The sequence below is a fragment of the Ursus americanus genome, chromosome 9, assembly GCF_024610735.1.
Source record: "Ursus americanus isolate L20-20 chromosome 9, mUrsAme1.1.p, whole genome shotgun sequence".
NCBI classification, from domain to species: Eukaryota; Metazoa; Chordata; class Mammalia; order Carnivora; family Ursidae; genus Ursus; species Ursus americanus.
Window position 1 is genome coordinate 43,330,211 of NC_142135.1, and position 14,668 is coordinate 43,344,878.

The 14,668-nt window shown below is 38.9% G+C and overlaps 1 protein-coding gene across 2 annotated transcripts in view; it reads right to left on the reverse strand.

The window, feature by feature from the left end:
- The window catches only part of NECAB1 (N-terminal EF-hand calcium binding protein 1), a 180,649-nt gene that overhangs the window by 44,502 nt on the left and 121,479 nt on the right, over positions 1 to 14,668 (reverse strand). For both annotated transcript variants that reach the window (XM_045805995.2, XM_087864750.1), the window contains exon 6: positions 1,472 to 1,608. In XM_045805995.2, the coding sequence (XP_045661951.1) occupies positions 1,472 to 1,608 (137 nt within the window). The remainder of the gene's footprint in view (positions 1 to 1,471; positions 1,609 to 14,668) is intronic.

The window sequence follows — 14,668 nt, forward strand, 5'->3', positions numbered from 1 at the left end:
GGGAGAGGACTGCAGAAAAAACCCAAGGTGCAGGTGAAGAAGGGAAGCACAGTGCTTTTGTAGGCCTCCTCTCAGGTGACAAATAATTGGCTCTAAAAAGGGAAAGAAAATCCATGGTACATCAAGAAAATCTAAAAACAGAGAAATCAACTTCATTTTCCATTTGGAACATGAAATCAATTTCATTGTGTTTCAAGACATTTAGTTACCCTCCGGTCAGACTTAAGGAATGGGGTTTTTGCTCTTCTAAAGCTATTTGTTACACCTGCCGTTTGATACGGACTCACTCAAGGCAGCAAAAATGAGGAGCTGATAATGTGAAAATGCTGTGCAGATCCATTGCAGAGCGCAGACCCGTGTTCCTCAGCTGCACGAGCTCATTAGATTTGAGATTAGAGGCTTTTTTGTTAGAATTTGGTGGCGCTCACTCATTTTGACATTGGAAACATATGGTTGAAAATTCCACTGTTTCTCTGAGATGTCCTAATAATTACATATCCATTAGTTTGTTTAGAAAAATTGGCCCTACTGAGCAGTCTATTATCAACCTGTTCAAAACAGTTACTGTGTGGTTCTCCCTAATTTAAAATGCAGAAATTAGATGGTCATATGTATAGGTTTGAAGTAACACATGCAAAATGTGTTGCGTAAGCCAGAGTTCTGCCAAGCCCTTCTCTAGCTTGCAAGGTATAAATAATGGCAACTCAAGAAAGTACCAACTGTTGGTTAGAATAATTTTGACGTCTGCTTTACACAGTTCTAATTCAGGTTTCTCTTTAGCATTAGCACCTTTATTTACATAACTATTATAACAGCATTACTTATCTTCTCAGTGATACTAATAGGTGGTCTTGAATTTTGAAATCTTTCCCTACCATTCACTTTTCTTTATTTCCTTAAATAAATAGGCTGATTCAATTCTCCAGTCCCCAGGCACATCCAGGTTCACTTGGCCTCTAAGTCTCTATCATTTCCACACTGTCACAGAACACTCATTTGCAAGATGAGCCCAAATATCATCAGGAAATTCCATGAACTTGTCTTTCATCTCTGTCCGTATTCAATCTTTTGCTCTTCCTAAATCCTTAGCAACTTATTTCCCCTTCTGTATGATATATATCACTTTGCATCTTACGTTACGGTTTTAGTCTTCATGTCTTATTTACATAATAGACGTTAGGATCCTGAAGAGTCAGGACTACGTAAAATGTATCTTTACGTTATCACAGTGTCTTTTAAAGTCTTCTCCATCTACTAAATTGGCAATTTAAATTTGAATAAACGACGGACAGTAAAAGTAAAATGGCCTCTTTTAGAGGCAAATATAAGGTGAGCACCCAAAGAAGGTTCTTGTTATTCTATTTAAATTTATTAATTTTCATTTTTAGTTTTCAGTAGCTTAAGCATTGATGCCCCTCAACTGGTCTTTCATCGTCACTACAGAGATATCATATGAAAATACTTAACTTGCCTTTCTTGACGGGTTTGCTCCTCAGTAGTTTCCATGGCACATTCCAGAGAATTCTGGAGAGACTGCAGCTGATTCAAGGTCTCCTTCAATAAAAATCGAGTTACAAACTGTTCCAAATTGGAGGCCTCTTGGTAGTCCTGAGGAAGACAAAGCAAAGGCCATTGGAAGTACAGTAGGGAAGAATATCCAGGAATGGTTTTCCTCCATGTACCCATCAGGCTCAGGCTCATCTTCGAGGAGAAACTAGGAAGAAAGAAGACTCGTTGGCCCTGGACGCTGAACTCTACCCGCCCACCAGAAGTTGAACACAAGAGCTGCAGAGATAATGGGAAAATCTAGCTCATCTCCCACCACATCTACCTCAATGTTAGGAAAAAGGACGAAACTCCCTAGAATTATGGAGCAGACATCTGTAGAAAAGGAAAAGAACGTTATCTGGAGACAAAGGTTGGAAGGTGATTAGCTCAGAGTTTGTTCTGTGCTTTAAGTAATGACCATGCCATCATTTATTTTTTCTATTATCAACTAAACACAGTCATGTTTCAGCAGTTGGCGTAGTTCCCTCTTGATGTATTTATTATGCCTGATCTGTATTATACTGAAGCCAGAGAAAATTATGTGTAGTTATCTCAAAATTCAGAAAATGTTAGGCATGGAATATTTAAACAGTTTACTAAATCTGCTTATGTCCCTCCCTCAGGAACTTACCTGAGGCTCGTCTGCATCTAACTCAGCCTCAAAAGCACCATCCCTTCAAACAGCCCCAAGTCTACCTGGAGGTCATCGGTCATCGCACATGCAATAGCTCTACTTGTTGAGTTTAGTCTCAGGAGACAGGTGGGCTGCGCATGATGCTACCTGCTGCTCTTGTCTTCTGCAGTCTCAGGGAGAACCAGGAAAGAAAAAACCAGGTTGGCATGGATAGGGGCCAGAACCCCCCGTTCAGGTCATGAGACCAGCCAGCTAAGCCTGATTTTCTACAGTACTGGGTGGGAATGATAAATACAAGTACAGCTAAGAAATAGAGTGATCTAGGGGGGCGCCTGGGTGGCACAGCGGTTAAGCGTCTGCCTTCGGCTCAGGGCGTAATCCCGGCATTATGGGATCGAGCCCCACATCAGGCTCCTCCGCTATGAGCCTGCTTCTTCCTCTCCCACTCCCCCTGCTTGTGTTCCCTCTCTCGCTGGCTGTCTCTATCTCTGTCGAATAAATAAATAAAATCTTAAAAAAAAAAAAAAAGAAATAGAGTGATCTAGCTCTCTGTCCCTGAATGATTTTTTTCATGGGTGAAAATATAAAACTGAACGGAGTAGAAGTGACAAGACAAGGTCGGAAGTTATGAAGTGCTGGGGAGTCTTAGGTCATGCTTGTAAACCCAGAAACCCAAGATGCAATTTAATCTTTCTGGGTCTCAGTTTTCTCATTTACAAATCAGACTGTAACTCAGGCACACATTCCAACTCAAAAATATTCTGTGCTTCTCTCAGCCCTAAGTTAGGACATAACGGATTGGGGCCTCCTGACAAAAATTACTTCGGAATTTCTCTTCTGGTGGCACAATCACCCAATGCCGTAGAAACCCTCCTTTTGTTCCTATTTTGAAATCATAGAATGTTTCAATCATCAGTTTCTCTTTAAGTCCATTCTTGTAGGTGAACACAGGAATTCTCTTATCTACCATATCTAATGATCTGATTTAAAACCTAAAAATTTTAATGCCTTTAAACTCCACCTAAGAAACTAACCATAAACCAAAACATTACATGCTTATAATAACCTAAGGATTTCTGTGAGTTAATTCAAGGTAAAAAATACACCAAATGTTCAATTTTATCAGATAGCTTGCTAGTTAATAGCAATAAAAACTTCAAAAAATTATTCCTCCATGTGTTTTTAAATTGAGAAAGCTTTCTTTTGAAAAGAAAATGTGTCACAGAAAAAAAAGGTGTGCTTGACTTTTTCCCCCTGGTCATTTGCATTTTGTGAAAGCATATTTTTAAAATAAAGCTTATTTAAATAAAGCTTATTTAAAAAATAAAAAAAATTATTAAAATGCCGAGACAACATATTGGTGTAATCAGAGATTATGCCAATTACCTTTGCATCTCGGTATACACTGTGACTAAAGCAAATGATAAAGTTTTATACGTATTCGTAGACAGCCTGGAAAGTGAAGAAAGCATACATTTACCGAGCAGTGCGTTCTCACATTAGCCTCACTCTTTTCTCAGTCAAATGTTAAGTATTTGTCATGTCAGAACTGCAGAACTAACTTCAGCTTCCTAGACTCAAGGTCATGCCTTATACTTGTGTGTCTCATGGTGCCCACACCAGATACTCACTCAATACTCGATTGCAGAGAAACTCCTAAGTGTAAAAACGTAATTGGGTTGGCTACTGTGGTCTTACATATCAAGATTTTGGTGATGTCAAAGTTCAATATTTAAGGACAGTTAAAATCCAACAACCAGCTACTCAGTGGGAGCAAATTAAGAAGTGGTTCTTACACTGAGACTTCTCTCCCACTCTGATACGACTTTTTTCTTTTTCTTTTTTTTTAAAGATTTTATTTATTTATTCGACAGAGAGAGAGACAGCCAGTGAAAGAGGGAACACAAGCAGGGGGAGTGGGAGAGGAAGAAGCAGGCTCCCGGCAGAGGAGCCTGATGTGGGGCTCGATCCCAAAGCGCTGGGATCACGCCCTGAGCCAAAGGCAGACACTTAACGACTGAGCCACCCAGGCGCCCGTGATACGTCTTTTCTATCCTCACTAGTGACTCTTCAGATAACGTGAAGAGATGGCACAACCAGCTAGTAAGTTGGACAGAATCGCTGATGCCTGGACACTGAGAAGGGTGGTGGGTGGGTCGAAGGTTTTGGGACATTCAGGTTTTTGAGTCAATACGAAGACTGGCTGCTATGTGTTATCTCTTGATCATAAAGAGAAAAAGAGCTTGTTTTCTACTGTTCCTGTTTATCCTTCCAGACTCCACTCATGGAACCATCTCTGTAGAGCCTCTCCTTTCCTTGAGCCACCATTTTGCTTCATGGGCTTAGGCACACACTTCTTTTCCCCTCTCTGTGCTCCCAGCCAGTGTGCAGAATTTATTATTGTATATTGTAATCTGCTGTCTACGTGCCCATCTCCCTCATCCTCAGCCAACTCTTTCAAGGTAGAAAGTATATCTTGTCATCATCTCTGCCTTCAGAATGCCCAGAACAAAGCCCAGCTCCATAAATGGAGCAGCTGCCTCATAAATGCTTAAAGCATATGTGAGCTGCAGGAAACTACCTGCAAGTTCAGGCACCAGAGGGCACGTCTGAGCTCTGGAAACTGCTCTTGTCTTCCCCCAGGCACCAGCTGCCTCTCCCTGCCTGTAGCCCTTGCTGATGGCAGACACTGTGGTCCAGCTTGCCTGGTCGTGTGGGCTCTGCAATAAATGGAAATAAAGCTTTGTTCTTAACAGACTGTTTGTCCTCATTTCATTTTCTGGACCATTTGTTAGCCTTCTTCCCTTCCTTCATCTGAATCCCAAGGTTTAGGTTTGGAGACCCAGGTGGCATGAATCCAATCTTCTTTCCTTCTCTCAGATGTGCAGCAGATGTTCCTTTGGAAGGCAGTGGCAAAAGAAGCAGATGGAAAATTAAATAGATAACAAGCTGGAAAATGTCAAAGCCTGGCCCTTTCCATTCTCAACAAATGTGTTGTTTCTGCAGGTACAAAAAGGGATCTTTGCATGCTGAACTTCCCAAAGACTGATATGTTGGCTTACAACACATGCTCTTGTAAGGAAAATCTAGAATTTGAGAGACTGGCCGAAAGAACATCCACTGGTCTACTAAAGCAGTAAAAAAAAAACCATACAGGTGGTACCTGATATCCAGATTCTGCCACTTCTTGCAGAAACAGTTTAGTCCTTTATGTTTATTAGAAAGGGTTCGGGCAAATGAAGGCTAAGAATATGTCCCCGGATCCCAATAACGTTCATTCACATCACTGATAATTGTCAGTTAAATTAATCTGTATGTGGAAATTGTGAGCTAGCATTAATATTTCTGTCTGTGCCTTTGGAAAGCCAGAGTGTGAACATTTCGATCTGCCTATTTCTTTTGTATGGAGCTGGAACCAGATGAGGATTCATTCAAGTAAAAACCCCAGCACTGGAAGCAGAGTCCTTTGAAAACCAGGTTTCTTAGGGCCCTGCCTGTGCATCTTAATTGTCAGATCATTTCTCAAAAAGCAAGCCCCTGTCCATCTGCGTAATGGCAGACTAGAGATCCCGGCTATTAAACCACGATGAATCATCTGAGTTAATTAGGAAAATCAGAGCATCAGTCTTCCCTGTTTGTATTTGCCCTACTTGAAAATTAATCAAGTCTGTGACATGCAGTCTCGGCGTCTTCTTGTTTTTGAGATCAGATGCAATCACATTTATCAGGGGGTACTGCTTCTGACCGCCCTTTGATCTAAGCCCTGCAGCTTCCCCTGTTCCGACGTGAGACAGCTGTGCTGGCTTCTAACAGGAAAAAATTCACTTTTACAAAGATAAGGTTATCTTCTTTCCCCTACTCTCCCCCAAACTGTTACTTTTTAAAAAATAATAATTGGCTTACACTGCTTTACCTATGTCCTATTTCTGTAAACATTCTTAGACTTTCATTTTAAATGACTTTTCTTTTAAGCAGGGAGAATACTCTATCAAATTTAAGCCTTAGAAAAAAAGAATTGGTCCTTAGTTCAGTCTTTTTTTTTTTTTTTTAAGATTTTATTTATTTGACAGAGAGAGAGACAGCCAGTGAGAGAGGGAACACAAGCAGGGGGAGTGGGAGAGGAAGAAGTAGGCTCCCAGCAGAGGAGCCTGATGTGGGGCTCGATCCCATAATGCCGGGATCACGCCCTGAGCTGAAGCTTAATGACTGAGCCACGCAGGTGCCCCCTTAATTCAGTCTTAAAAATGGACTGAGGTTAATTCCAGATAGATAGTTAAAATTTTAGATAGCAGTACAAGAGATTAAAATATTTTCACACTGCAGATGCCCAAAGATTAAAGGAATTATAGATTTTCAGGTTAGTGAAAGAGGAAACAGGGCTCTAATTCTGGAATAAAATGTTATTAAATTACCAAGAAATTTAAGTAATTTCTAAGCTCTATGTTGAGATAGTGTAGTTCAAAATCAGAAAATACTATTATTTAAGACCTTTACATTGACAAACTCCATTGTAGGGGGCTCATCTTGAAGTTATCAAAGATTGATTTCATGTAGGTTTCTTTCCTCTGGCTCTTTTTATCGCTCTGTTTCATACCAGGAGACTCTAACAAGAACATATGGCCCCTTGAATGGCGTTGCCCACAGAATAATCCCATTCTGTTCAAAAGTAATCTTCAAACAAGTGGAATTTTGGCAAAAAAATACCTGGATCTGAATGTGCAAACAAACAGAGTCAGCCCAAATTTGAGGGTTAATAGCTAACAGATGAAGACTTGGGTTCCATTTATCACATCTAATAACAACAGTGTGGTGATTAAGAACCTGGGTTTGAAGACAGTTACACAAGATACACATAAGTTCTGATCAGTGTTTATGCCACTTAACAGCAATGTGAGCTTGGGGAAGTAGTCAGCCTAAGTCCCTGGTTCCCTAACTATCAATAAGAATAGAGTCAATCTCATAAACTTGTGAGGACTGAATGAAATATAGCCTGTAAAGCACATGGTATGATGTCTAGCTTACAGTTTACAATAAATGTTTATCATTGTTATCAATCCACTGGAGGAAGGATATTACAAAGAGTAATGATTGAATGTTGTGGTAACAATTCACTTCAGAATTTTACTAATATAAATATATGTCGGTGTTCAGTGTATAGCAGGCTCTTCACAAATACTAAATTTTGGAGTTCCTTCTACATATATTTGGTTTTTTTAAAGATTTATTTATTTGAGAGAGAGTGTGCATGTGTGTGGGCAGAGGGAGAGGGAGAGAGAAACCCAAGCAGACTCTGCGCTAAGCAGGGAGCCCCAGGTGGGGTTCGATCTCACAAATCTGAGGATCACACCAGAGCCCAAAACCAAGAGTCGGACGCTTAACTGACTGAGCCACCGAGGTGCCCCTTTATATATTGTGCATTGCACATCTCCTGCCTTACTTGTTCCGAAAGGTATAACTTTGACACACATATTTCTTACTATATTGAAGCTGTGACCCGTGGAATTCAGTCTTTGAAAAAGTCAGTTAAAAACATGGAGTTCAACTGCAAAAGTAATTAAAAAGTGTTTCTGTTCTTGTTTCTCATCAAGGATAGTACAAGGAAGCCAATTTATACATGTAAGCAACACTTTTTGCATTCCCTTTATCGCCTCTGAATCCTCTAAGCCATAACCTCTTCCAGGGCATTTCATTTTACAGAACCTTTTCAAAATTCCTTCTCAATCCTTAATCTGATTTTACTTCCTTTTCCTCTGTTCTCTCCCAGATCTTCCTACATATATTGGCTAAGATTTCTTCCCTTCTCCTCAAGCCACTGTAATTCTGGTTCCATTCATCTAGGTCTATTCCCTATTCTACATCACAGAAGTTTAGAAACCAGAAGAAAATAATAACGGGAGGATTTGGGGAAGGTGGACATGTTGGTGACATAGTTTTTTTTTTCTTTTTTTAAGATTTTATTTATTTATTAGACAGAGATAGAGACAGCCAGCGAGAGAGGAAACACAAGCAGGGGGAGTGGGAGAGGAAGAAGCAGGCTCATAGCGGAGGAGCCCGATGTGGGGCTCGATCCCACAACGCCGGGATCACGCCCTGAGCCGAAGGCAGACGCTTAACCGCTGTGCCACCCAGGCGCCCCGGTGACATAGTTTTTGAAACTCCTGGAATCAGGAGACACAGCAAACAGATAAAAACAACAAAAATCCCCACAGACAACATACACGATAAAACTAGATTTCAAGGTAGTATCATGAATCTGCACTGGATGGCATCACTGGATATATGGGAAGAAACAAAGGAAAGTAGTGGGATATATGACAGACCTGAAGACAAGAGAACTCCAAAACAGCCAACAAATATTCACAACTGGCTAACAACACATAAACCCAGGAGGATTTTTATCCCAAACTGGATGAATATAAACATCCTAGTAAAGCCTACAGAGACTGGAAATGTGGAGGCCCTGTGAACTCTTTGTTTTAAAGACAGATAGATGATTGATTGATTGATAATAGATAGATGTATGTATATGTTTGTTTATCTATTTATAGCACCAGCAGGGGGAAGGGCAGAGGGAGAGTGAGAGAGAGAGAATCCCAAGCAGACTCTGCATTGAACCTGATGTGGGGCTCAATCTCATGACCCCGAGATCATGATCTGAGCTAAAATCAAGAGTTAATGACTCAACCAACTGAACCAACCAGGGGGACCGGCCCTGTGGACTCTTAAAATCAACTAGCTAATACTATATTCTAAGAGGGCCCCATATTGAAGGGAAACTGCTGGGAGTCAAATAGAAGCTGAGCAGGAGAGGGTCACAGAGATAAAGAAGATTCAGTTAAAAGTAGGGGACAGGGGGGCGCCTGGGTGGCACAGTGGTCAGGCGCCTGCCTTTGGCTCAGGGCGTGATCCCGGTGTTATGGGATCGAGCCCCACATCAGGCTCCTCTGCTATGAGCCTGCTTCTTCCTCTCCCACTCCCCCTGCTTGTGTTCCCTCTCTCGCTGGCTGTCTCTATCTCTGTCAAATAAATAAATAAAATCTTAAAAAAAAAAAAAAAAGCAGGGGGCAGGAACAGAACCAGGAACTCTCAGAGGGAAAGTCACTATATTTTTTTAATACTACAAGTCAACCACCTACGAGGGAGCTGTGAAGCTAGAAAAAATATTCTGAACACAGCCGTCTTTGAAAAATTCAGGGAAATCAGTATTTTATTTTAAAGTGGGCAAAAGAAAATTACTAAGGTTAAATTCTTTATATTGTTATTATAAGAGAAAGGATATTAAAGGGCAGAACACCATTCCTGCAGACAATGAAAGCACACCAGAAGGACAAAGCTCACAAAACAGATCAAAAGTATAACCAAGTATTTTAAAATGAGCTAAAAGACATTGAAAAAAGAAACTGAAGAAATGAAAGAACAACATGAATGAGAGTTTAGCTCAAAAACAAAGTGACAAAATTCAGAAAAGAATTAAAGAAGAAAATTATTTCAGAAATGAAGTTTAAATTAGAAGGAGCACAAGAACACATAAACATAACAGGCAAGACCTTAATAAATGAAAATGAAAAAGAGGCAGTCTTTAAAAATCAAAAGGAAATAAACGTAAAAACATTGGAGAGAACATAACAAATATTGCAGACAAAGAATACCCAACATATTTATAATAGAGTTCTTAAAGAAGTATAGAAACCATCAAAAGAACAGTAACAATACTAGAATCAATTATTCAAGAATGCTTTCCTAAAATATAAAGATTTGAAATTAGGTATTCAAAATGTGAAAGGTGAAATAAAATGAAGTCACGTGTATCAAGGTGTTTTAAAATGGAGCCAGGAGGTCATTAAGGAGTAAGCCTTACACATGACTTCACACGTGGAACCACGAACTTTTAAATTGGGCCAAACCACAGATCAAGGACTCTGCAAGAACACTTGTCACTTGCTACATTAAGAGAATTTTGCTTAGTGATAGTCTTAGCAATTAATTATGTTAGGCAGGATTAGTGTTCTGCCCCCATCATCAACCAATATTCTTTGTAAACAACTTATATGGGCATTCTCTTTTTGTCTTTAAAAACCCTTGACTTTTGCTCCCTAGGGAGACACTATTTGGACTGCTGCCCAAATCTGTGTATCTCAAATGAGAATTCTTTGTTCCCAAATAAATGCTTTTGCTTAATTCCTACCTCTTGACAATTTTAGATTGACAAAAGTACACCACATACCTAAGAATATCAACTCAGAACAAACATCAAGACATATTTCTGTAGGGGCGCCTGGGTGGCACAGTGGTTAAGTGTCTGCCTTCGGCTCAGGGCGTGATCCCGGCGTTATGGGATCGAGCCCCACATCAGGCTCCTCCGCTATGAACCTGCTTCTTCCTCTCCCACTCCCCCTGCTTGTGTTCCCTCTCTCGCTGGCTGTCTCTATCTCTGTCGAATAAATAAAAATAAAATCTTTAAAAAAAAAAGACATATTTCTGTAAAATTATTGGGCCTTAAAAGACAAGCAAAAATTCCTTGTGCTTTTAGACGTAAAGAGCAAATGACTTACAGGGTAACAACAACAAAAAACACCCTAAAAACTGAATTATTGTGAGAATTTCCAAAAGAAACCTTTTTCTGTCAGAAGAATGTGAACTGCAGCATAAGAAGGCAATCAGCAAAATCTAGACCATGAGCACCTCTTTAAAGGGCTGCAGGGTAACCTGTAAATTAAAAGACATGTTAACACACATAAAAATGGGCACAACTAAACTATGGTTTTTAGAGATGAACATTCATGGGATGAAACCACAATAACATGCAAGGAAATGATTACTAGAGGAATCTGGTCATTATATCGAGGGGGAGAGAAAAGAATGGGAGCAAGGTACATGGAAGGGCGAGGGAGGCTGGCAGGTTTGTTTGGTTTCTCGATCTGGGTGGTGGTTTAAAGCGTGTTTGCCTATAATCATTAAATTCTACACTTGATTTGTGTGACTTTTCTCCTTTTCATTTTATTTTTGCAAAAGTTAAGATATGTGTAGGAGCCAGCCTGGGAGGGATACACTAGCCTCATATTTTTGAGACATTGTGGGAGTAGACAGATAAGGGCTGTAAAATACAGGAGTCTTTGGCAGGCAGTAGGACAAGAAAATCTGTAAACACTTCCAAATTAGTAATTTTTATCACCTCTCATATACTATCTTCTCAACTGCTAGTCTGTATTTTTCTGGAGTGTAACATAGAACCAAATGTTAAATTTTTTTCCAGTATGAAGAGCACAGAGCTATATTTACACATAATTTGGGCTAAATTTATGTTTGTTGATGTTGATAAAAGATCATCAAAATTTCTTCCCCATAAATATGATGCTTTCTACCTTATTGCTCACACACTTTTCTTTGAATATCATTGTTAAGCACATAATACCTCAAAGGTAACAGCACTTGTAATCTGACTCCTCCTAAACAGTGTATGTGTCAGATGGATAGTTCTATTTTAACCACAATCTTAAAATATGTTGAGTTAGTATGTCTAAGTTGCTGAATTTGTCAGAGACAAATACATCTTCAAAACGTCATTTATGATCTTTCAACTTTCAAAGACTTATTATCCTTGTCTTTGATCTAAACAAACCCTATGACAGAGGAGTAATCAAGTATTAAAATATGAGGAGCACTTACAAATAGCATAATATACGGGAAATACTAGATAATATATACGAGCACGGACACATTTTTGGATTTAATTTGCCTTTGTGGCTCACTTATGAATAAAATACCACAACATTCCAGTAACGTTTTGTTCAGGAAAAAAGTATCCCTGGGAATAGTCACTTCTTCAGAATAATAAATAGGCAAGGATATTTGCCAGTCAGATTTAAAAAATAAAAATATTATATTTTATCAAATACAAAGTGCCATTAATTATGAGATGCATTTTTTGTATTTTATTTACCACTAGGAAATAAAAATATTTGCAATTCAATTTTATACACCATCGAGTGCAAGATGCATCCCAATTTCATAGACATTAAAATGTAAAAATGTATGCATCTTAGAAACTGATGAAATATGGGCCTTTGCTACATTGCAATATGGCAATGACTAACAAAAAGAAATAGACAATGTCTTTGCACCTGTAATTTCGTACTTTTATGTCTTTCACATTAAAGAATTTTTTTTAAAGATTTTATTTATTTGAGAGAGAGAGAGGGTACACGCACACGCTGGGACCAGGGGCAGGGGGCAAAGGGAGAAGCAGACTCCCCTGCTGAGCAGGGAGCCCGAGGTGTGGCTCAATCCCATGACCCTGCGATCATGACATGAGTCAAAGGCAGATGCTTAACTGACTGTGCTACCCAAGCACCCCTAAACCTTTCACATTTTAAAGTCCTGGAATGGTATATGGAGAGACAGTACTGAACATTTCTTCTATGCATTCAAGAAAATGACTGGTCAATGTAAGAACAGACCGGCTATGGACTGAAATCACAGTCACGGTTTGCCTTTCTTAAAATTGGGTTTGTGCCAAGGTCTTTTGGCTCGCTTTAGAAATATCTAGATAGGCTTAGTCAAAATCTTCATATGTATCCTGAAAAATAAGTTAAGCATTCATGATGGCAGTGTTTCTATGGTACAAGGTACTAAAATAATGCAGCCTGCTGACACACACAAAGGTCCTGGGTGGATTACAAATAGTAAAGACCCCTTAATTCCTAGGTGATTAAAAACACACAGGAAACTATACAGGGAATACACGTAAGAGTGGATTATAAAAATCTACTTATATTCTCCTTTCTAAAAAGGTTTCTAGATGATTATATAGATTATTTACAATCAGTTCTGAATATCTTATTTTCAAACTGGTAAATTGTAAGGTAATATTTACATTAAAAAATTTCCTGGAAGCTCCACTTTTGGCAACAGAATTTGTTAAATTTCCTAAAAAATACTTCTTTTACAAAAATATTAAAGTATGATGAATATTTTAAATGCATAGCAGAGCTTCTAAGAAAAATAAGAAAAAACCCTAGTAATGGCCAAAATGAACAGGAAACAGACACACAGACTATAATGCTATAATCTAGCACCGAGATCCTTGCTGTCCTGCAAGCATTTTCTTGAGCCAGAAGCTTCAAGTTTCAGATTATAATTTTGCGGGGAGATGCGATAAGCCAAGGTGGAGAGTTGGAATTGGAACACATAAAGGAACACTATCCGTAAAGAAAGAAAGATGACAAATTGTCTCAGGCTTAGCTATGGGTACAAAAAATTCTTGAAAACTTACAACCAAAGCTTAGTCCACATTAGAGTCTGAAGTTCAGTTACTTTACCTGCATGATGCAGGGGATTCCTAAACTGAGAAATTAATTAAAAGTAGTTCTGTATTAGTAATATCCTGGGGCACTTGTCATAAACCAAAAAATATATTCTTTAGGAAGCATATCATCAAACTACATTTCTCAGAATACCCAATGACTTAATCATCCAAATATGAATTCACAGCTAAAAAATTCAATCTAACATGGATCCATATTGCACAAAGAATAAAAGAATCATAAAAAAGTCCACAGAAATGCTTCAATGCTCAAAGAAATTAAAAAAAAAGGTAATTGAAAACATGAGAAAGGAAAGAGACTGTAACAGAAGGCCAGGCAGATTTCAAAAGAAGCAATATGAACTTGAAAAAAAAAAAGAACGAAACGCTCAATGGACAGATTAAATATCAGATTAGCTACAGATAAAGAGAGCATTAGGGAACCACAATATAAATCTGAAGTAATTATCCAAATAGAAGCACAAAGATGGACTATATGTGATAAAAGACATAGGGAAAACGAGGAGGTCAAACCTTCTAGAGAGTTCTAAGAGGTGAAGAAAGAGGCAACAGCTGACAATTTTGCAGCATTGAACAAAGCTCTGGCATCTCAGATTCTGGAATCCCAGCAGATGCCAAGCAGCATAAATAAATATATTGCACTTAGATGCTATATAATAAAACTTCTTAAAAAACAGAAGTGCTAATATTTTATTTTCTCTTCCCTCTTGAGGAACCTGCAGCTGAAACAACATGAATGAACCCTTATTCCAGCTCCTTCTGGACGTGCGGCCGTTAACCCTGGAGATGTGCTCTTCTATCTGCCACCAGGCAGAGGAAGTGGCAACCACAGGCTCTCACCTTTAGAGTTCACCACAAATAAGTGGTGAATCGTTCCCAAAGTCCCTCAGACTACAGAGTGCAAGAGATCAATATTCTGCAAGGGTCCCTTGAAGTCCTCCACTAGCTTGGACAAATCATCTGACATTGCACTTTAGAACTTCCAGCAAATAAAGAGATTTCAGTAATTTTTCACAGGCTATATTGGACTTTCCTCTGCTCCCTTTTAAAGTTACTGGTCCTGTATTTTTGCCTTTTTTATCTATTATGTGCTCTGATTGTTCCTTATTGATTTATAGAACTTCTTTAAATGTTCTTAATACCAGTCTTTGGTAGCTTAATTT